This window comes from Giraffa tippelskirchi, chromosome 3 (genome assembly GCF_054371585.1).
Source record: "Giraffa tippelskirchi isolate mGirTip1 chromosome 3, T2T-mGirTip1v1.2.pri, whole genome shotgun sequence".
Lineage (NCBI taxonomy): Eukaryota > Metazoa > Chordata > Mammalia > Artiodactyla > Giraffidae > Giraffa > Giraffa tippelskirchi.
In genome coordinates, this window is record NC_137277.1 from 148,658,964 (window position 1) to 148,681,365 (window position 22,402).

At 38.0% G+C, this 22,402-nt stretch overlaps 1 protein-coding gene across 14 annotated transcripts in view; it reads right to left on the reverse strand.

Moving 5' to 3' along the window:
• Positions 1-527: 527 nt before the first annotated feature.
• The window catches only part of ALS2 (alsin Rho guanine nucleotide exchange factor ALS2), a 64,039-nt gene continuing 42,164 nt past the window's right edge, over positions 528-22,402 (reverse strand). For 2 of the 14 annotated variants that reach the window (XM_081581912.1, XM_081581911.1), the window contains exons 13-34: positions 21,980-22,142; positions 20,400-20,531; positions 19,647-19,775; positions 19,211-19,281; positions 18,750-18,816; positions 18,213-18,415; positions 18,027-18,092; positions 16,913-17,011; positions 15,998-16,162; positions 14,315-14,426; positions 14,019-14,096; positions 12,082-12,215; positions 11,033-11,197; positions 7,211-7,328; positions 6,117-6,274; positions 5,162-5,284; positions 4,476-4,652; positions 3,720-3,765; positions 3,444-3,505; positions 2,710-2,859; positions 2,523-2,619; positions 528-1,874 (exon numbers count right to left, since the gene is read on the reverse strand). In XM_081581912.1, coding sequence (XP_081438038.1) covers positions 1,836-1,874; positions 2,523-2,619; positions 2,710-2,859; positions 3,444-3,505; positions 3,720-3,765; positions 4,476-4,652; positions 5,162-5,284; positions 6,117-6,274; positions 7,211-7,328; positions 11,033-11,197; positions 12,082-12,215; positions 14,019-14,096; positions 14,315-14,426; positions 15,998-16,162; positions 16,913-17,011; positions 18,027-18,092; positions 18,213-18,415; positions 18,750-18,816; positions 19,211-19,281; positions 19,647-19,775; positions 20,400-20,531; positions 21,980-22,142 — 2,554 coding nt within the window. In that variant the 3' untranslated portion in view covers positions 528-1,835. Of the gene's footprint in view, positions 1,875-2,522; positions 2,620-2,709; positions 2,860-3,443; positions 3,506-3,719; positions 3,766-4,475; positions 4,653-5,161; positions 5,285-6,116; positions 6,275-7,210; positions 7,329-11,032; positions 11,201-12,081; positions 12,216-14,018; positions 14,097-14,314; positions 14,427-15,997; positions 16,163-16,912; positions 17,012-18,026; positions 18,093-18,212; positions 18,416-18,749; positions 18,817-19,210; positions 19,282-19,646; positions 19,776-20,399; positions 20,532-21,979; positions 22,143-22,402 lie in introns of all 14 variants that reach the window. The other 12 variants (XM_081581910.1, XM_081581909.1, XM_081581916.1 and 9 more) reach the window with 8 other exon arrangements.

Below are 22,402 nucleotides of genomic sequence, written 5' to 3' on the forward strand. Positions count from 1 at the left end.
TCCCAAAATCAAAACAATTGCTAATGGAAACTTTAAGTGCTTAACATAAACTCATCTTTAAGCGTTGGTCTCTTTCCAATAATGAGAGGCACATCCTGGTAAATGCTCCCCAAGAAGACATTACAACTGGTATATAATTAACTAATGCCTAATATTTCTAGCCAGGATTTTAAATCCTCCATTTTCCCTTCTCTCAATCTGTTTAGGAGGGGAAAAAATTTAACTTGCAACTATCAAAATATATCTTATTCAAAGAAACAATAGTACCATTTCTCTTAAGACCCTTGTCCTCAGTTTATTAGGGTCCGAAATTTAATTTGTTCTTTGTCAGCAAAGGTGCTATAAGTTTATGTCTATTTTAAAGAAAGAGATCTCTAGAACCCCAAGGGATCTCTGAGGCCTGTATAAAGACGCATGGATTACAACGCAGGGGGCAAAGTCTCCACCCCCAAATAACTAGACTTGGATTTCTTTTAAATTTTTAGGTGGCCCAGTGTCACTTCTTTCACAATCATAAAACAACCTCATAAATATGAATGTCTTTTATTATGAAAATTGCTGTTACATTACAGCCAACATTCCAAAACAGTATTTTAATAAACACTTGTCTTAATTATAAAGTAGAGCAGAAACCATGATCCTTTTTCAAAATCGATTAACATCTGCAGATGTTAACATGAAGGAGGAGGACACTCCGAATGCTCACCCTGGTGTAGAGGAGATGAGATGGGGAAGAGCACCTATGTTATCCAGAACAGCTACTAGTGTTATTTGTACAGTGTAAACCAACCACTTACAACAGGACATTTAAAAACGGTGAAAAGCAAAACAATAAAAGGCTGAGGTGTCATAATACTTTTGAGATGGGAAAAGCCAAAGTGAGTTTCCTGTTCCTTCCCCTCTGTGAGTTCAGTGCAAGGTACAGGGAAGAACCACACTAGGTCAAGGATGGATGCAGTTCTTTGCTTCCATATTTCCCAGTCTCTAGTCCTGTTCCAAAACACAGCCTGCAAGCAAAAGCCCTTCAGGCTTTCACAGGTCCTGGAACACATCATTTGCATATGGATGAATGAGGTTCCACAGCAGCTCAGAGTCAGTGTCTGAATTCCAGTGTATCCACTCTGGAGCATCGTAAGGAATCCAAGAACACAGTTCCTATGTTCCTTCTCATCGGGAGGCAGCAGACTCCTATTTGGTGTGCTCCATGTTTGGGGTCAGGGTGTAGAAGTAGTAACTGCACAGAACCTTTCCCATCACGAATAAATGCCCTGGTGGAAAAGCTTAGAAAAAGTTAAAATTGCAGTTTAAAAGTTCCTCTTTCCCCTCCCCTCAGCAAAGAAGCATGGTGCACACATGATTGCAAGGAATTCTGGAAGGCATAGTGTGGCTACTATAGTTTCAAGTACAAAGTGTTCCTTGCAAAAGAGTCTGGGGCGACTGCGGGCAAACCAGAAACTCAAAAATATTCATCAACCTCTTTAATGTAAGAAGCCACACTGAGAATTTTATCCTACAAGTTCATGAGCTGGCATACTCTTTACCATAGGAAGGGATAGCCTCGTTTTTCCAACAGCAGATGTATGTTACTCGGGAAACGTAACACAGGCCAGGGACTGGTCTAATCTGATTTCTACCTCCTTTTCCGTCCTCCCTTTCCACCATACAGTCTTTTATTCTGGGCTCAGAGCTCCAATCACTAGCAAGGCTCAGAAATAACAACCAAAATAATACAACGTCCTAATTTCAACACTGTTCTTTTTTGCTGCTACAGGAAGACACCAGATGGTGCTGAAACACTCTGAATAGATAATCCAGTTGTCAATCTGTTATGCAGCCTAGTTAAGCTTCTCACGCTGGATCTGGTAGTAACATGCCTGAAAGAAAAGTTCAAAACCATTTAAAATTTACTTTAAAAGAAATTACATAAACGTAACAATGTACATGGGACTAAGAAAGGAACTCCTTTATGAATACTGAGCGTTCAGCAAAATCAGCTGCTTTCATATTTTCCCGTTTTCTTCCAGTCCCCCTATGCTATCCCATGTCTACTTTGCCTAGTTATAATTAGTAAAAATAAAACTTTGTAAAATTCTAATTCTAAAACAGACAAAAAAATTTTTTTTCAAGCTGTTTAACATCTCTCATTAAGCATAAATATTTAATTTGCTAAGCCACTACTGACTGGACATTTAGAATATGCTGATGATCAGTATAAGGTACACAAACAAGTGTAATCAGAATCACCAACGTGTTTGATAAACACACAGGTTGAGATTAAGCATCATTTCAGACCTACTGAGTCAGAGGATTGGATAACTTGCTTTAGTATTTTAAGACTGACTGATTCTATTTTTCTTTAATATAGTATATATTTTAAAATATTAACAAGATGTGCTCTAAAGGCATTTAATGTTTGCATTAAAGTTTTATATAAAAGAAGGTGGTTAATGACAGATTCACAATATGGCAAATGAAGGAGAGATTTTAACATAATAAAATATTAAATAATATCTATACTTTACCTTCAAAGTAGTGAACATTATACCCTGTTCTCCATGCTGAAGATATGGGTCCATTAGATCCTCAATGAGGTGTACCTCAGAGCCTAAATTCCTAATCCTGCCCCAAACAAGAAAGAGATATTGAGTTACTTCTGCTTATATGTCCATTCTACTTCTGAATCTATTTAAGACAGAAGAGATTGGCCACCTGGCCCGGAGCACCACATATAAGAAAACAGGGAATAAGTCATCCATAGACCACAGGAAGTCTTCCTGAAGTGACGCCAGGACACTCTGAGAGATCTCTTCAAAAGTCTGCTGGATGACTTTCAGTTTGTCTGATGGGGTAAACGTTGTGCTGTTGTAAAAAAAAAAAAAAAAAAAACCAATTAAAAACTAAAAAGAAATGACAAAATATAGCCTATGGTTGTTTTCTTAGCAGAGCTATTTGATATTGTTTGACAATATACTCTAAGGGCTCATGTGCCTTAAGCTGGACACATCAGGCAAAAGGAGTCACTGGAAGGGATGACCTCTGTAAGCCTATGATCCTTTGAGGAAAGAAGCCTCCAACTATGAATGGTTCACATGAAAGAATTCACTAAGTCACAGATCACCTCCTTTTACCCACATGGAATCTTATTGTCCTAATACATGCTCCTCTCTGAGTAAGAAGCTTAATTTCCATTTGGCTAAAGATATGATTATATAGATAAATTTCTGGGTAGGTTCTCCACCACTTCTGAAAATGCAAGGGCGTTGTAGAGTAAAAGGTAACCCAAATGTCTCAAGAGTCTTTCTGATATCCAGGCTGAGTTTGACACCATCTTGGGGAGTTCAGTGTGGGGCGACTAGAGCTTAGGTAAATATAAGATCTCATCAATATCTTAATAAACTAACCACTCCTTTGATTTACATAATTTTCAACAAAGCAGAGATCACCTGATCTGTTGCAGACATTCTACAGCTGAGGCAAAACAAGCATCTTTCGTGGTTGGCAAAACCTGCAAAAAAAGGATTGATAAAGGTCAAAGAAGAAAGCTGTCTTTTGCAGTGACAATAAACATAAATGACACCAATCACAGAATGCACGTCTTAAGTGAATAACTTACACTTGTATACTATACTATCAAAGTAACATGGAAATTTTTTTGCTATCTCTAATCCCCCACACCAAACAAAAGCATATTTGCTAAGGAAAACTAAAATCCACTATACCTTTTTACTCTCTCCAAGGACTGACAAGGTCACTGGCCAAAATTTCCTACAATGGAATCCATACGTTGTTAATATGTGTTTGTGTCTTATGGTAGATTAAGCCTCATAAAAACAGTTAATGACTAGATTGACTTTCCTGTCCCCGCTTAAATTAACTATTTCACAGTTACTTAGTTTTTACTATTGAACCAGTCCATTGAAAAAATTTACTTTCCAATTAAGGCTCAATCACTTTTTTCTAATAGCACAAATCTATAATTATTGGGTGCTGGGGTAATCAGCTTTATCATAACACTTCTAGAAAGTATAATTATTGACTATTTCCTTGGATTATAGGAAACAATGCCCTCCAAAAAAAAAGGACACTTCTAAACTTTTAATTAGAAATTGTAGATGGCAAGGGAAGGAGGGAAGAGAAGAGAAAAGAAGGGAAAGAAGAATGCCAGAGACTGAATACAGTTAACTTTTTCTGAAAATGTGAATGTATGTATGTGGCTTTGAAGCAATGCAAAATATCAGTCAGGAAAAACTCAAATTATTTACATATATTCAGAAGAATAATCAGATTTCAAACTCACGTCTAAAGATTCTCAGAAATAAAGATTTTTAAATATCACTATTTTGCTAAAGACAGGCAATAAGTAAATAAACTGCAAATCATATATTTAATTAAATATCAAAGGACCAAATTCCTGATAATGCTGTTTGCATTTTGAGTTAAAACCACTAGATCCCATTCATAATTACTGTACTGACCTCTGCACCCCAAGGAAGCCCAAAAGAGCAAGGTCTGCTTGCTTATTTAGCCGGAGAACACATTCCCAGTAAACGTCCTCCTCGCGATCATTATCCAGGGCATACAGCATGAACAGTGGTGGGTAGAGCCGAGGTAGGAGTACAGGAAGCAGTAACCCAGAACCCGTAACCACATAGCTACAAAACATCACAGGGAGACGGAGAACCCTTAATATTAAAACTGAATATAGAATCAAACATGGAGCTTCATTTTCTAGAAGTAGAAAGTAAAGGTGGGAAATTTTGAATAAAGAAGCAGTTCTATTACTTCTTTTATGTAAGGAGTTAACATGAGAAGTTTACCTATGGCCCAGAGTTTTGTCTTGGACCACTTGTGAATTCTTTTCATAGGCTCAAAATCTAAATGAAAGCCCACTGTGTTTCCATTTTAAGGCTGACTTCTCTGTTGAACTGGGGCAAAATGATCTACTTTGCTCATCAGCCTTTGTGCCTAGTCATCTCTGGTTACAGTTTCATGGTTACAGAACTTGAGACCTAAAAGAAACCTCAGAGATCACCTAATCCAACCAAACTATTTTAAAAAGAAGGAAACAGATCTAGAGAGAAGAATTTTTCCTGGGATTCTCTGCATAAGACCACTTGGTTCCCATCCTCTTTCTTCACCATCTCCACCCAGCTCTACTCACCCAGGCTCTGGTGATTCAGATCTGGAATCTGACTTCCCAGTGCAGAAGGATTTCCTTTCTGTCGGCAGAGGGGCAGAGAGAGGAATTGTGCTGCCCTCTTCAGGAAGCTCAGGAAATAAGAACCTAAGGAAGAATGAAAAAATCATTATACAGTTATACCTCTAAAGTGAATAAAAAGAGTAAAAACACATTTCCATTATTTAATCTACTTAAGGACCAATTAAATCAAACTTCATATCAATTATTAATGAAAATATTAATTTCCTTAAGAGTCTTAACTAATGCTTCTTACAGAATAAAATTAATAACGTAGCTAATGAATGTGTGTGTGTGCTCAGTCGTGTCCCACTCTTTGCGACTCTATGGACTATAGCCTGCCAGGCTCCTCTGTCCATGGGATTCTCCAGACAAGGATACTGGAGTAGGTTGCCAATTCCTCCTCCAGGGGATCTGCCAGACCCAGGGATTGAACCTGCGTCTCTTGCATCTCCTATACTGGGAGGCAGGTTCTTTATCACTGCACCACCTGGGAAGCCTGACAGGACATAAATACTCAGGGATAAAACTTCCTATTAGACTTCGTCTTCTCCAGGTTTTAGGTTAGGCTAGGTTTTAGAGACACAACTTTGCCTAGAGAGTAAATCCAAATAAGACTCATACGTCATACCAAAATTGTATTAAAATTTTATTTTTAGCCTTCTATTATACTTAACGAGTAAGAAAGACATAAAGGAAGTAAGTTACAATGGCTATGAACACAAAGTAAAAATGTGTTTTCACTCATCTACTGAAGGATCTGTGGCATAAAACCATTTTCCTGATGAATAATTCCTGCAATAAAGGGGAACATTCATGACTGCTCGCAAGCTGTAATCTCTAGATTCAGGGTGAAGCTACCCAAGCATGAGTATAAACTAGTATTTCCACACCTTGCTGACATGAAAAGCTCTCTCACCTCACCAGGTGGAAAATTCGCTTAAGGTAGGACTTAATCTCCTTCACAGCCTCCTGCAGTAGCCGGCGGTTGGCTCCCACACCCACATATGTCATTCTATACACTGCAACCAGAGTCTCCACGAGCCTGCCCAGCGGGTGCAGAGGAGTGTCACAGGCCTGAGCAGGAAGAGAACCAACGCAGCCAGTCAGTGTGCACCAACAGCAGAAACAATCAAAATAAACAATTTCATAAATGATAAACAATTTTCAAAGCGTCAAGAGTCTACTTTTTGGACCAGGAATATTTAAATACTTCAACTTCTCTGAAAGCGTTAATTCTACCCAAATTATATGGAGTAGGAATCCTTAATCAAAGAATCCTATTAACATTTTGGGAAAATAGCTTTGGATATACTGATATAGGATAACATCATTAAAACAAAGGTTCTAAGGGAATTCTCTGGCAGTCTGGTGGTTAAGACTCTGCACTTGAACTGCAGAGGTTCCATCTCTGGTCGGAGAATTGAGATCCTACATGCCGTGTGGCCCGGGCAAAGGAAAAAAGAAAAGAAAGATAACATACCTTAAATGCCAAGAAAAATACATGAAATGTTACCTTGCAGAACACTGAATAATGAGAGTTGAAACAGTCACTGTTCAGTTCCCTTGATTTCTCCTAATACTCCTTCCTGCACCCCTACTGTAAATGCATGTCATACTTTAAGCTGTGGTCTGATTTTACAGGGTTGGAGAAGGAAGCAAAGACAGCATAACCATGGGGTGAGGGCAGAGTGCCTTCTTTATATAACTTCTAGTTTGCTAATGTTACAAACAGAAAGCCATTTTAAACTCTGACCCTAGATGTCCAGAATCCCCTTGAACATTTACAAAATTTATAAATTTCTACCATCATAATCAGCCAATCTTTAGGTGGAAATGTGCTCTTAGCAGTCAGAGAATTAACAAAAGACATATTAAGAAAGCAAAAACAGGCTATGAGTAACAATAAGCTGTAAGTACATTTGAATGATATACTGTGTTAGTTGTTAATTAACAAAACCAGTATGGTTAACATTAATTAACAAGACCAGTATGGTTCCGATTCTCATTTACCTTTATTAAATATTTCTTAATGTCATCATATTTCTCCACGGAGAAGGCACCAACATGCTGAGGAATGAATTCCAAACTCTCTAGTGTCTGAGTCTGTGAACGACTTAGTATCTCTGGACTATAAAAAGGGAAAAGAAAGCCTATCATATATTTTAAGAAAGCAAGATAATTTTAAGTGTACATGAAGCTCTATTACGGACGAAATAGAGCAACCATCACAGTGTTCAGCCCAAATGTGCTTATAACTTGTAATTGTCCTGTATTAGATTTATATAAGTTATTCAAAATAGCACTTAATGTTACTCCACACAAACCACAATAAATTAATGAAAATGTTGTGCCAATATAAACCCTGGTGTTGAAAAATACAGTAATGTTAGCTTGAAGAGAAAACTGGTGACAGACTTGTTAGTGATGATAGAAATGGAATAAAGGGGAGAGGGAGAGGTAAAGAATGAAGGAAAACAAATCAAAGGGCAAAGGATGAAATGGAAATGAACTCAAGATGTAAGGGGATAATGTGGACACTACAACAGGTGGTGGGGTACGCACGCAATGGGTAAAGCGAAGCTTCGGATGAAGAGGTAAAGACAAAACACATACTAGTCATTAACTGAAATTTTCCGTATTGGCACTCTATCATTAGATTACGATCAATGAGAAATTAGAAACAGTACACAATTAACATTGATACTATTTTAACAGAATCAATGAACAAATAAGATCTTTGTGGCAGCAACGTGGTTTTACACAAAAGTTCATTCATTCTCACTTCTTGGAAATACCCAACAAAAGTTAACCGAGGTTTAACTGGAGGACTCAAGTCTCAATGTCTTGGCCCAGGGGCTCTATCAGTGAAGGCTGACCAACTGCATCCCATAAGGACACATCCACAGCTTTAATCAATCCTGGGAGTTTGCATTTCTTTCACTGATACAGTAGGAGATAAAAATCATAAACTTCATGAATGAAACACTATAATCAATTCCCAATGATCCCCAATACAGGAAAAAACAAAACCAAACCTTTCTATACTGCAGGGATTAGCAAGTTCTTTAGATTCAAATGCTAATCAGTGCTTGTGGAAGTGACTGGCCAAGTTATATACAGAAATATGAAGAATAGCAGATGGAAAAGAAAAGCAGGAAAAAGAAAATGGAAGGAAAAAAAAAAGAAAGAAATGAAAAGTACATCTGTAATTTTTCTTTCAGCACTTCCAAATCATTGTGCCATTTCGTTTTGGCCACCAAGGTTTCTGACAACAAAGATGCAGCCATTTGAACTGCTATCGCCATATATATGTAATGCATAATTCTTCTGTAGCTGCTTTCAAGATTTTTTTCTTCCAATTTGAATATGACATGTTTGTGCATGGATATCTGGTTTTTTCTAGGATGAAGTTTGTTCGGCTTCTTGAATGTGCAGGTTTATGTGTTGGGCTTTCACAAAACTTGGGAGTTTTCCATCACTACTTATTCAAATATTTTCCAGCTCTGCAATTTTTCTCCTTTCCTTCTGGGATTCCAAGGACACAAATATTAGACTCTCAGGTCCTTAGAGCTCTGTTCACTTTTTTTTTTTTTCACACTCTGTTGTACAGCTTAAATAATTTCTATTAGTCTATTTTCAAGTTTACTGACTCTTCTGCTGTCATTTCCTATCTGCTACTGAGTCCACCCAATGATTTTTTAAATTTTGCTTACTGTATTTTTCATTTCAAAAATTTTGATTTGGTTCTTCTTTATACCTCTATTTCTTTGCAGGTACTTACAACTTTAACATTTGTTTCAAGGATGTTTACAATTGCTTATTTGAATGTTTTTATAATAGCTCCTTTAAAGTTCTTGTCATATGATTCCAAAATCTAGGTTAGGGGATCATGGGTATCTGTTGTTTATCTTTCCCCGAATAAGTTGAGATTTTCATGGTTCTTTGATTGCCAAGTAATTCTGGTTTATTTCCTGGACATTTTGAGTATTATGCTATGAGATTCTGGGTCCTGTTTATATCCTATTGAGGATGTTGACATCCAAAACATAGTAAACATAGTAGAACTGAAGCTGCTGTCTTTACACAGACCTGCTGATGAAGCTGGCCCTTGGGTGGCACCTGGGAACTAAATCCCCTATACGAATATGAAGCATTTCCTAACTGATAAGGGTATTGTGGCGCTGCCCATAGACTGTATTAACAAAGTGATTTACGGTGAACATGTGCTTCCTTCTGGGACTGTGGGATTTTGGTAGCTGGTAGGCTTAAGATGCTTATGGGATCTGCTGCTGCTGCTGCTGCTGCTAAGTCGCTTCAGTCGTGTCCGACTCTGTGCGACCCCATAGACGGCAGTCCACCAGGCTCCGCCGTCCCTGGGATTCTCCAGGCAAGAACACTGGAGTGGGTTGCCATTTCCTTCTCCAGTGCATGAAAGGGAAAAGTGAAAGTGAAGTCGCTCAGTCGTGTCCGACTCTTAGCGACCCCATGGACGGTAGCCTACCAGGCTCCTCCATCCACGGGATTTTCCAGGCAAGAGTACTGGAGTGGAGTGCCATTGCCTTCTCCGGCTTATGTGATCAGTTCCCAGTAAAAACCTGGGGCAGTTCATCTCTAATGGGCTTCGCTGAGCAGAAATACTGTGTATGTGTGGCTGCATTTTACTGCCCGGGGGAGAGTGTGCTGTGTGTGACCCCTCAGAGAAGAGGCAGAGCACGGAAAGCTTGCACATGGATTCCTCCAGACCCTTCCCTTATGATCGGCTGTGGAGCCTTACTGTGTTGCTGGAAGAACTCTTACCTGTGAGTACAACTATATGTTGAGTCATATTATGAGTCCCTCTAGTGAATCACTGAATGTGTAGGTGACTTTAGGAGTCTCTCAAACAGCTGGTATCTTTGTTTCAGCTGTCTGTGGGCTGTGGTTCCAGTGTTAGCCCACTTCCCACAGGCTATGCAGGCCTGTCTGGGTCTGTTCCGTGAGTACCACCCAAGAGTCAGTCTGGGACCTAGGTGGACTGCTTAGCTAATTAGAATCAAATCCACACATGAACAGGTATGGGGTGAGTCCAGGAGTTCATAAACAACTTATCAGGGTTGCTTTCCAAAGTTCCTCTCTCTCCATGACCTCCCCAGCATTTTCTGATTCCCCCTGTAGGTAAGTCTTTCAGCCTGAAATTACCCACTTCCATAAAGTGGTGGGAGGATAGAGAGAGAAGCCAACATAGCAGTAAGGTTTGGCCCTGACTCCTGGACCTGATGCTCCATCAAGGGAGAAGAAGGGTCCACACCGTAAGAGTCCTGGCTTCTCCAAGTACTCCTGGCTACTCCAGCTGGTGCATCGCTGTCCTGCCACAGAAGTGCCTGTAGGCTGAGGCATGAGAAAGTGGAGAAGGAGAGAGAGAAAACCCAGTGTTCCTCCTCCACTCTTTCTGAGCTCTAGGAGTCTCTGGCATCTTGAGCCAGAAATAGAGGGGTTTTTCTGGATCCCTACACCACAGTGTGTGCTTCTAGTTTCAAGTTATACTGAGTTCAAGCTGAGGAACATTGAGGTTAAAAAACTTGAAAACTCTCCACTGGTTGGGTGGCACTTTGAATTCAGGTGTTCTTCCCCAATACTCTGCTGACATGTGCTCTTCAGTATTCTGCCTGCATTTTATATTAATAGTTGAGTTCAGCAGAAGACACCGGGAGGCGTGTTTTATCCATCCTTACCCAGAAGTACATCACTGACTTCTAAATTGTACTTAAAACCTAAATGTGGAAATCCTTAACAACCTACTCGCTTTAGGTTTCGTCTTCCACCAGGCTCTATGCTGGGCAGGCATCCACGCACCTGTCTCTGTGTTGGCGCCGATTGGTGGTCAGGGCCACAGCAATATTGTCCCATGCTTTCCAAACTTCCCCTTGGCCTGGGTTCTCACAGCCGAGCTGATGCCAACATTCATCAAACACGGCTTTCCACTTCTCATCAGCCGGCACCGCCAGGTTTCCAAGCTTCCTGCTAATAAGGTTATGTCAGCCTTTTATTGATCACTTATGTTTGTGCAAATATCCTAAGGAACAGAAACTTTCTAATACACGAACTGTAAATACTTTTGTGACAAAAGCTGCCTAAGTTGATAGTATCTCCATTGTTTAAAGACGGAATAAAAAGTGTAAAGGGATGGTTTTTAGCTACTTAGTGTTTATTAGATACTAAAGTGTATGAACTGTTAAGTATGAAGCACATCAGACTTATCTCCTTTGCTTTCTACATTTCTACAGAATTGATTTTGAAAAACTGATTCCTGCTAAAAAGAGAAGTTTCTGTGCCTTGCATATCTCACAATGAGAACTGTAAAATACACTATGCACTGGGTTCTAAAAATACTCTTTAAGAATAAACATGCTACAGAAAGTATATCACGCTCCCATGAAAACAAAGAATCTGAGATGCTATCAAAATACAAAAACAAAGCAGAAGCTGGAATCAGTAAAGGAAAATAAACGTGCCAAAAACCTAGAGAAAGAACACAATACACTTAGAGACTTTGATTTTTCCCCATATATGCAGTGTACACTATTCCACTTTTGTATTTATAGGGCTGATCTTTACTTTTCAAAATGAAGTTGTGCAGGGCTTCCATTTTAAAAGGTTCTCTTTCAATCAATTTGGATACCTGTACCATTAACAGTAAGATTATTCCTGCCCACAGAACTTTCATCAGTTTAAACATTTATGCTCTGAGGCTATAATATAAGACAAGACTATAGATTTATACACTGCTTACAAAAACAGATTTTAAAAACTTGCTCTGCATTTGAAATACTAACCAGTTTTTATAAAATCAAGACAACTCAAAACATTCAATAATTAATCCATAATTAACACTCATTACTCACAAAGCTTTAGGTCTGTCTTTATCACTCTCATACAGACTAGGCTTGAAGTATGTTCCAGTGATTTTGATCCCAGATCCCCATTCTCCACTAAAATAACCTTCAATGTAATCTCCATTTGGCATAGTCAGTGTTCCCTAGGTAATGGAAGAGAAAAAGTGGAATTACAGGAACTATTTCCAGTCTTAAAAATCAAGGGGGGTTAAAAAAAACAAAAGCACTAAATGGTTGGCATTTTCACTTTTAACTAGTCCCTAATCCTTAAAAAAAAAGTGTATGTACATGCATGTGCAAAAAGAGTATACGAAAATAACCCATGGGTTAAAGACAAAGAAAAACTGTTAAAATACTTTGAGCTGTATAAAATGAATACACAACTTATCTAAATCGATGCAATGTTACAATAGCAGTGCTTAGAGGCAAATTTAAAGCTGTAAATGTCTATATTATAAAAAAAAAAGACCTGAAATCAATAATCTAAAATTTCACCTCATAAAATTAGAAAAAAGCAAACTAAACCCAAAGCAAGAAGATAGTAAAGATTAGAGTAAAAATCCATGAGAAAGCAAATAAGAGATAAAAAACAATGAAACCAAAAGTTGCTTCTTTGAAAAGATATGAAAACTTGACACACACTTAACAGGATTGACTAAGAAAAAAAGACCAACACTTTAACTAGATTGATCAGGAAAAAGAAAAGACATAAAATTAGAATATCAAAATACAGAGGATATTAAAATGCAATAAGCTATAAACAAGTAAATTCTTAAAACGTCAAAATATTTGAATATATACATTTCACCAAAGAAGACAGACGAATTGCTAGTAAGTACTTGAAGATATGTTCTATAATGAGATTATTAGTCACTAGGGAAATGTTAATTAAAACCACGACGTTTCAGTTCACATCCACTAGAATAACAAAGAGGAAAAAAAGAAAATAAAAAATACTGGCAAAGGTGTGAAGGAATTAGAATCCTTATACATTGACTATAGGAATTTAAAATGATGCAGCCACTTTGGAAAATAGTTTGGCCACTTCTTAAAATGTTAAACATCAATTTTCCATAACCCAGCAACTGTACTCTTAGGTATCCACCTGAGAGAAATGAGAACACATGTTCACACAAGAAGTTTTAAGTGGAAATAGAAAACCGAAACAAACTCACAGAGACAGAAAACAAACCTGTGGTTTTGAAATGGGAATGGATAGGATATGGACAAATTAGGGGTATGGGATTAACAGACACAAAGTACTATGTACACAGTAGATAAGTAACAAGGATATACTGTATAGCACAGGGAATTATATCCATTATCTTGCAATAACCTGTAATGGGGCAAAATCTGCAAAAATACTGAGTAGTCATGCTGTACACCTAAAACTACCACAATATTAGATCAATCATATTTCAATTAAAAAAAGAAGAAAAGAAGTTGTAGTTAACTTCGCTATACACAGTACCCTAAAGTTGCAAACAGTCTAAAGTTGAAAATAATCCAATGCCCATCAACTGGTGAAGGGACAAACTAAATGTGGTTTTGCAATGCTGTTCAGCAATAAAAAGGAATAAAGTATTGTACATGCCACAATATGTAAAAATCTCACAAACATGCTAAGTGTGAAAAGCCACACAAAAGAAAACCCTTGTTGTATGATTCCAACTACATGAAAGGACCTGAAAGGGCAAATCTATAAAGTTTATCAGAGGTCATCTGGGACTGGAAGTGGACCAGGGAATGACTATAACCAGGCAGGAGATGGTGATAGAAATGATCTCAAACTGGATCATGGTAATGGTTGTACAACTCTGCATACATACTAAAGAATCACTGAAATGCACACTTGAAACAGGTAAATTTTATTGGAGGTTAGCTTTTTTAAAGATCAAGAAAAAAATCAGTAAAAGATTATTAAGAGAGAGAAAGAAGTTTCCAACCTTTCCACTGAGGGTCCAGTCATCTGAAAATTCCCCCTCATAGATAGTATCATCTTCAGAAAGTAAAACCCCATTTCCCTATGTGAAGAAACAAAACAAAAATCACAACACATAAAACATGCAGTAACTTAGGGTATCTGTAGCCACATCCTCCAAAGCCTTATATAATCTTAAAAAAAAAAGATAAGAAAAATTGTATTAGGGAAGGTGGAACATTAATAAAAAGATGACTTAAAAATTAAGGACTAGAAGTTTTAAAAAGTCAACCGTAACTATATGCAAAACATTCCACTCACCATCATTTTATTAAGATGGAAGTTGCCTTCATAGTATAAACCAAACTGGGTAACTACTACACCATTGCCTTGGCAAACATCATCTTGCCACAGTCCCATATACTTCTCCCCTCTGCAGAGAAGTAGAAAAAAAACATTAAAAATAGAAATAAAAAAAAAAGTAATTAAATTAAAAAATCAATGATGATAAAGATGAGGTAGGGAAAAAACAATGATCACATGGAAGATACCAAGCATCACCCCTAGGTTAGTATCTGTCCCATTTTGCTAATTAAAGTGTTAACGCTGTCTCCTCCAACATGGGACAATGTGACTGCAAAACACATCCCACTCTGAGCACTGTCCTCTCAGGAACTGGTGGCTCAGATGGTAAAGAATCTGCCTGCAACACGGGAGATCTGGGTTCAAACCCTGGGTTGGGAAGATCCCCTGGAGAAGGGAATGGCTACCCACTCCTGTATTCTGGCCTGGAGAATTCCACAGACAGAGGAACATGGTGGGCTACATTCTATGGGGTTGCAAAGAGTCGGACACAACTGAGTGATTAACACACACATACATTCAGACATAGATCTGTATATACTTTCAGGGCTTCTTTGATAATTATAAAATATTTAATTAATGCCAAGAATTCAACTCGAAACAATGTCACTCAAAAGGTGAATTTAAACCTATGCACAATCTTTCTCATCCGAAGTTTATTGACTTAAATGGGGTTTATCAAAAATGGAGGCTCATTCTTCCACCTACTCAAACTCAGAGAAACCTTACTAATCTCCACTAAAAAAATCAAATGAGTACAAACTACCTGTTAAATAACCGTGGATTTTAGTTAACTACAGCAAAAAATTTTCAATCCCACATTATGACAATAACATGTGTGTGCTAAGTTGCTTCAGTAGTGTCTGACTCTGTGAGACCCTATGGGCTATAGCTCAGCAGGCTCCTCTGTCCATGGAATTCTCCAGACAAGAATACTGGAGTGGTTGCCATGCCCTCCTCCAGGGGACCTTCCCAACCCAGAGATCAAACCCACGTCTCTTACGTCTCCTGCACTCACAGGCGGATTCTTTACCACCAGCAACACCTGGGAAGCCGCGATAATAACATGAGGGGGCGATTATATATTCAGTCTAAAAGCAAATCAGGCCTAACCAAATACAGAGGCAAAAGAACTATATTCCTCCCCAAAGTTTAGTTCATTGAATTTAACCAAGTTTGATTCCTGGGTGGCTGGCATGGTAACAAGTCAGAGGCTTGACAGGAACAGCTACACAGAAAGGTGTTTAGATACTATTTTATAATCCCCAAAGGGAATTTCCACTGATGTTCCTAACTTTTTATTCCTATTATCTGCTGACTGCATTAAAGGTTTTTCTTTGTATAATAGTCATAGATTTGGTAGCCCCTTTGAGACACGAAAAGCTTTGTATGGGTGAAGCTTTAAGGAAAATCATACCAATGTTAATTTTGAATGACCCAGATCTTGTATAGAAGTAACCTGTTGTCTGGTTCACAACCAAATGAATAAAATGACACCTGACAACTCTGTCTTCTTATTAAAAATGTTCTCAGTATTGTCCAATTAATACACTTAGCCTTCATAAATCATCTTTTTTTTAGAGACGTACAGGAACCTTATCCTCTCAACTGAACTGTGAGAGTAGAAGCAGAATACTGTACCTCGTGATATCATCAAAGACCCCGTATCCTGCTTTCTTATCCATGACCCACTGGCCAATGAACATACTGGGAGAAGAGGAAGTCAGCTTTCCGCTTCGCAGGAGACCATGACCATGACGCATATTATCTTGAAAACAGCCTTCAAACACTTCACCAGAGGCATAACTGTGGTTAGAAAGAATGGATAAAGATCACAAGCATACTGAATTCTGATGCTCATTTTTACAAAGTTTAGGAAATTCAAAATTATACTCATGTCTCACTGGTAGCTGTATTTGTTAACTTATATGACTGTTTGAATCTCATTTTTGAATGACTGAGTTTAAGAAGTTGAAGGTGTTATGAGGGGAATTTTATGTTACCATGGGGAAAAATGTGTCCCTCATGGGAAAATGAAATAATGAGTGATTTCTGAAAGAATGACAGGTTTTATCCATACTAGAGCTACGCAGTAAATATCAGATAAATTCACAAGCAAGATATCTAGGAGATTCTATGAGAAAGTTATGGTTTACAATGATTTTACAGTTTTAAGAACTAAATAATAAGCTAATATCTTCATCCTGTGATAGATGAGAGGCTGATATTTAAAAGAAGAGTCGACACATTTTCAGTCATTAAGGATAAGTAAAATTTACTGCCTGGAAACAGAAAATTCAGGTTTACATGATTTTTTTTTCTTTTAAATTTATTTTTAATTGGAAGATAATGGCTTCACAATATTGTATTGGCTTCTGCAATACAACAATGTAAATCAGCCATAAGTATACATATGTCCCCTCCCTCTTGAACCTCTTTCCCACCTCCCACCCCATCCCACCCCTCTAGGCTGTCACAGAGTACTGCTGTGAGCTCCCTGTGTTAAACAGCAACTTCTCATTAGCAACCAGTCAGCAACCTTTCCAATGCTATTACCTATAGACTCCTTGACCACACATTTTTCCTTCTTTCCAATGGCCCACATAATGGTCTTCTTTGTTCAGTGCTTTGTTTGGGATTCTATATTCTCCATACCTGCCAAGGAAAATAAAAACATTTTAAGATGCATATATGACATACTCACTTTTTGTACAAATATGTTGGTAAATATAACAAGAACAGAGAAAAGATCTACCTAAAAGAGTAAATAAATGGGTTATTGGTTTACGTAGTTATCTATTACCCAAGCTATTTGGCAAGTCTTAGAGGAATGGGACATCAACATCATTACAGAGTAATTAGGTGTTTTATCCCAAGTCCAGTGAAAAACAGAAAATCTGTGTCCTAGGCCTATTTTTGCCCCTAATTAGCTGCATCACCTTGGGTAAGTCTAGGCACCCAGCTCCCTCATCTGTGTAACAAGGCAGGTAAATCAAGAGTATCTCAAGTCTCTTCTCATTCTGAAATTCTATGAAATAGAGATTAAAAGACATCAAAATTTATATTATCACACACACAAAAATCACCTACCCAATTTATATAATAATCTTTTTATATAGTAAAACAAATTAGTTTCTCTAACATGAAACAAAACACTTCACTGCCATACATTTATCATGTAAACATATTTATAGTGTTAGAAAATATGACTTGTTTATATAAAAATAACATCATTTGAATATCATTAAGATAAATATCATTTAGAAGATTTCCCCTTCAACAGATCACGGAAATTAAAGATGAATTAAAATTATTGAAGGGAAAATTTCTCTATGTCCTTTGCATAAAGGAGGCACTTGATCTCAACCGTCTCAACATCAACATTACCCAAGGTTCTCAGTCCTTACAACTGAGAAATGGATAGAAAAAACAGTCCTATGTCAACAGATAGAAGCTGTGTAATTTAAGGTCATCAACTGTCAAAGCAAATGATTCATTCTAGGTAAAACAAGGCTGCAGCCTGGATTCCTAGCTCTCTTCATGTTCATACCTGTGCATGATAAGTCCTACTCCATTTCCAAAAACATAAAACCAAAATTCTACTGTCTTGAAAATAACTGTGAGCACAAAATAACACATTTTAAGACACTTATGTTCACAATGTCCTTACCCATCTTCCAAGCCATTCCTGAACATGCCAGAATACATCTTTCCATCTGGCCACTTCAAAACCCCTCTGGAAATGCATAAGCAAAGAATAATATGTGTCAATTAAAGTTTCCAATAATCAGTACTTTTTCAGTAGTTAGACTACCATCCTGACTCCAGACATAAATCAAATCATGAACATGCTAACCTGCCATGAGGCTTCCCTGAAAGCCAGCGTCCATCATAGGTTGCATCCTTTAGGCGAGGATCCTTGTAGAAAGTGTATTTGGCACTGCGTGAAATTGGTGGTTCCTGCCTCTGAATACTGCTGCCACTTCCATAAGGTGGAAGATCAGACATCCCCCTCAAAGCCTGATCCACAGCTTGGCTTATAGCCCGGAGCCACTTTGTCTAAGAGCAAAAAGTACAAGCCAGTAAGCTTAAGGCAACAACTCATCAAGCACTGCTTTAAATCTTGATAGCTTTCCTTAGTGTGGAAATTTCATCTGACTTCTAACATTGTCTTTATTGAGTAACACTGATTGGCCCTTAAATTCATTGCTTTATGTTTTAAATTGTTACATTAAAACAACAACAAAAATCTATTAATTCTGGTTTAATGAAGATTTATCAGACATAAATATGGATCATTAAGCAAGCAAGAACAATTTGTATTTCTTCCTCACTACTGTAAGAGACAGAAACAGCCAGGCCAAAGATGGAAAGAAAATACCATAAGACTAACCTTTTCCTGGGGTGTTGATGAAATGAGAGTGAACTGCTCCTCGGGTGTAGTTATCTTTAGGCCATTTCTAAAATGTGCACAAGGATAAAGGCCAGTAGGTATGACAACCTGTCATTATAACATCAATCCTCAAATATGAAAAGCAACTTATTTATTTCAAGAGGATCAGAAGTCAATTAGATGTAAATGAAGTCCTGCCCTGGATTTGGTTCCCATAGTGGGAAAAGGACACAGTTTCTTTGCTCTGGGTTAAACAATGGGGATGTAAGCAGTGGAGAAGCCCTTCCAACACTCATCATGTTGGCTCTGTCATGATCTTCCCACTAGGCCACTTACTATCTATGTGTTGGGATGGTGAACACTCTTGTATACAACAGGGAGGCCTCTTGAGCTTTTATTTGTCTAAGGAAGCAACCTGGGTAAGTAACATGAGAAGGGAATGAGGTAGGGGGGACACTTACACACCACCAGCTTCTTCAGAAAGTGGCTCAGCCCACAGTGTGGCCAAAGGGAAGACATGGTGTGTGGAGAACTGCAACAGAGAATATGGAGACACGTCTGAGAAAGCCCATGTGGGCCCTGAAGTTGCTGCTGCAGAACCCTTTTCAAGTGGTTAAGCCCACCTCAGCCACATCCCCAGAACACAGCTAACCCCAGCGGTCTCGCCGTGTTTGTGGCTAGGACCCCTTCACACGGCTGACACTCATTTTCTATTTGGAAACTAAAAGAGCTCCTGGAAGTCTAGCCTGTGCCACCAAGCAAGCTAAACATTCTCTTTCACTCAAGTGTTTTAGTAAAATCACAACAGTCTGTACAATAAACTGATGGTACGATTAATTAAATACTCATAGTACTGCCCCTTCCATGGCCTCTTTTGAGGTGAGGAATCTAGCCTACCTGGGCATGGACTAGGGCATCATTAAAGAGAATGAACCAGTTCACAGAAAACCTCCCAGCGTGCTGCAGGGACAGGGCCCGGTTGCTGCTCTCACACAGCAGCCGACGCTCAGGCTTCCGCAAGGAATCCTGGGATTGAAAACAAATACAAAATCAAAGTATCAAAATTATTTTATGCAAGGAGAAAAAGAAAAAAAAGTACAAATCACATTTAAGAGAATTTGTTGGTCATAACTTAGCCTGGTGTTAATAAACTTAAATTCAGATGGGACCCAAACATTTCATAAAAGCAGAGCTCAAAGGAAAATAAAAAAGACAGGAAAGTAGCTCAATTGGTAAATCTCCCTGCTATGCAGGAAACCCGAGTTCAATCCCTGTGTCAGGAAGATCCCCTAGAGAAGGAAATGGCAACCCACTCCAGTACTCTTGCCTGGAGAATTTCACAGACAGAGGAGCCAGGCAAGCTACAGGCATGGGATTGCAAAGAGTGGACACAACTATGAGACTAACTTTCGCTCTCACTTTCACTTTCAGGAACAAACTAAAGAAGAAGAGATATATTCAGAAAAGATTTCCAGCGATGAGGGAAGGTGTTGATACTCAGACCCCCCCATGGCTGTGGTCCTCAGATTACCCTTAGAAAAGGGGTCACTACAGCACCATTACCATAAACAAGTGAGGAGTCAAGAAAATTATGGCAGCTATTACAGCTATGCCTGCTGTCTGTGGGTAATGACCATTGGCATGGTTTACCGTCATTTTTCCAGGAAAGGTCTTCCAGAAACTAAGTGTGTATTCTGCTTCCTTCCTTTTCCTGCCGAGATGGAGAGCAAGTGACTCATAACAAGAGCTGGAATCCTGCAGCTTCTGGTATTCTGGAGATGTCTAGAGGCCAATAATTAAGAGCAGGGGGGAAAGGATATATAACAATTGTCCAGAATTTTTAGACTCATTGTGGTTTAGATATGTAGTAATAAATTTAGGGAAAGAAGCCAGCCTAAGAAAAGACATGATATACTAAAGGGAACTGAGAAAAAAGAAGACTGTCTCCAGAAAATTCTACCGCATACAGCTACACATGTATCTCATACAGGTACATATGAAATAGGGGAAGAACTCAAGAGGGACAAGGAACAAACACTGGCAGTTATCAGTAAGGAGAAAAGCAGTGAACTCAGGATAGGAGAGGAATTATCAATGGTTTTGGTCTCAGGATCCCTCTATTTTGCTTCTGTGGGCTATCTCTCTTGATATTTACCATATCAGAAAATAAAGTTTAAAATTTTTTAAATCTTTATTAATTCAAATATAACAATTTTTACTGAAAATTAAAATTTTCAAAACAAAAAAATGTTTCATATGAAAAGTGGCATTGTTCCACATTTTTTCAAATCTCTTTATTATCTGAGTTAAAAGATGACAGCTGGATTTTCATATCTGCCACTGCATTTAGTGTGTTGAGATTGTTTAGTTCAAACAAATGAAGAAAATCTTGCTTTATACAGTTGGAAATACAGCTGAAAGTAGATCAGTCTGGGGTAACACCAAAACCAGACAAAAGAAAAGACCTATAAGACCACGGTAGGATCAAACATAAAAAGGCCACATAAATTCCTAGATCATTCTGAAGACATGTCCTAAATAAGGATCCCAAGATATAAAAAATTCTAAACTATAAGAAACCCTAGAATCATTATGGTTTCTCTACAGCCCTTCGGAATGGAAACTAAAACAACACATTTCAGTACAATTTCAAAAGTGACTGTCTTAGGACCAACTTCAATATACACACATATCCTAGAGTGATGCTAATTTTCTAGGACTCCACCTAACTAATTTTATACAGAAAGTGATCTAGTTAACATTTGAGAAAATCCTGTAACACTGTTGATTTTTCACAGCATATGTCCAAGTGACCCAAATACCTGGCATTAAGTCTACCATGAATCCAGGCCAGGTGCTAATGCCACACTGCCTTAGAAGGGTGTGTCATTATATGCAGGGTTTTAAACAGCTCTGTTTAACTTGTAACTTGTACTCAGTATGTACTCAAAGTTGGACAACTACTGAATGAGTAGCAAAACTGGGTCTCTACTTTAGACTGACATAAAATGAATAAAATTAATCTTGTCAAGGCCCTGAAAGGAAACTGAATCCATAGCAAAGAACACTAGATAAACCTACTTTCTTCTTACAGTCATACTTTCTTCTTTCATTTCCCTGAAGAAAAATAAATTTAGTGGAGTTCCAGATCTTGGGGTAGAATAATTCAAACAAACAACTATGATCCTTGGCTTCCCAAATGTCCACAAGAGGTATATATGTGAGCTTACCACTTCAAAACAAGTAGCAAGTTTTAGCAAAACTTTTGCATAACTATGAAGTCGTCTGATTGGCAAGAAAAACAGGGCATTCAAAATTTCCATCAACTGGGTGTTTTCATCATCCACTTCTGATAAATCTTGCAACAGTTCCTGGTTTTTATTTAGGAAATCACTAAAGGTAGAGAAAAAAAGGGATTCAGTTAATCATTTTGATACTGACAATATGCATGATATTAAATAGAAGTATTTCATCACATACTACTTTCCTCAAAATGTACATTTTTAGGTGCTATGAAAGAAAGTAACAGATGATTAATACAATGAAATAAACATGATGTAATTAAAACACTTTCCCTGCTTATAAATATGGGATTTTGAGTATAAAAAGTAGTAAATGTAGCAACAGTAACACTGTAATAGATATGGTGAATC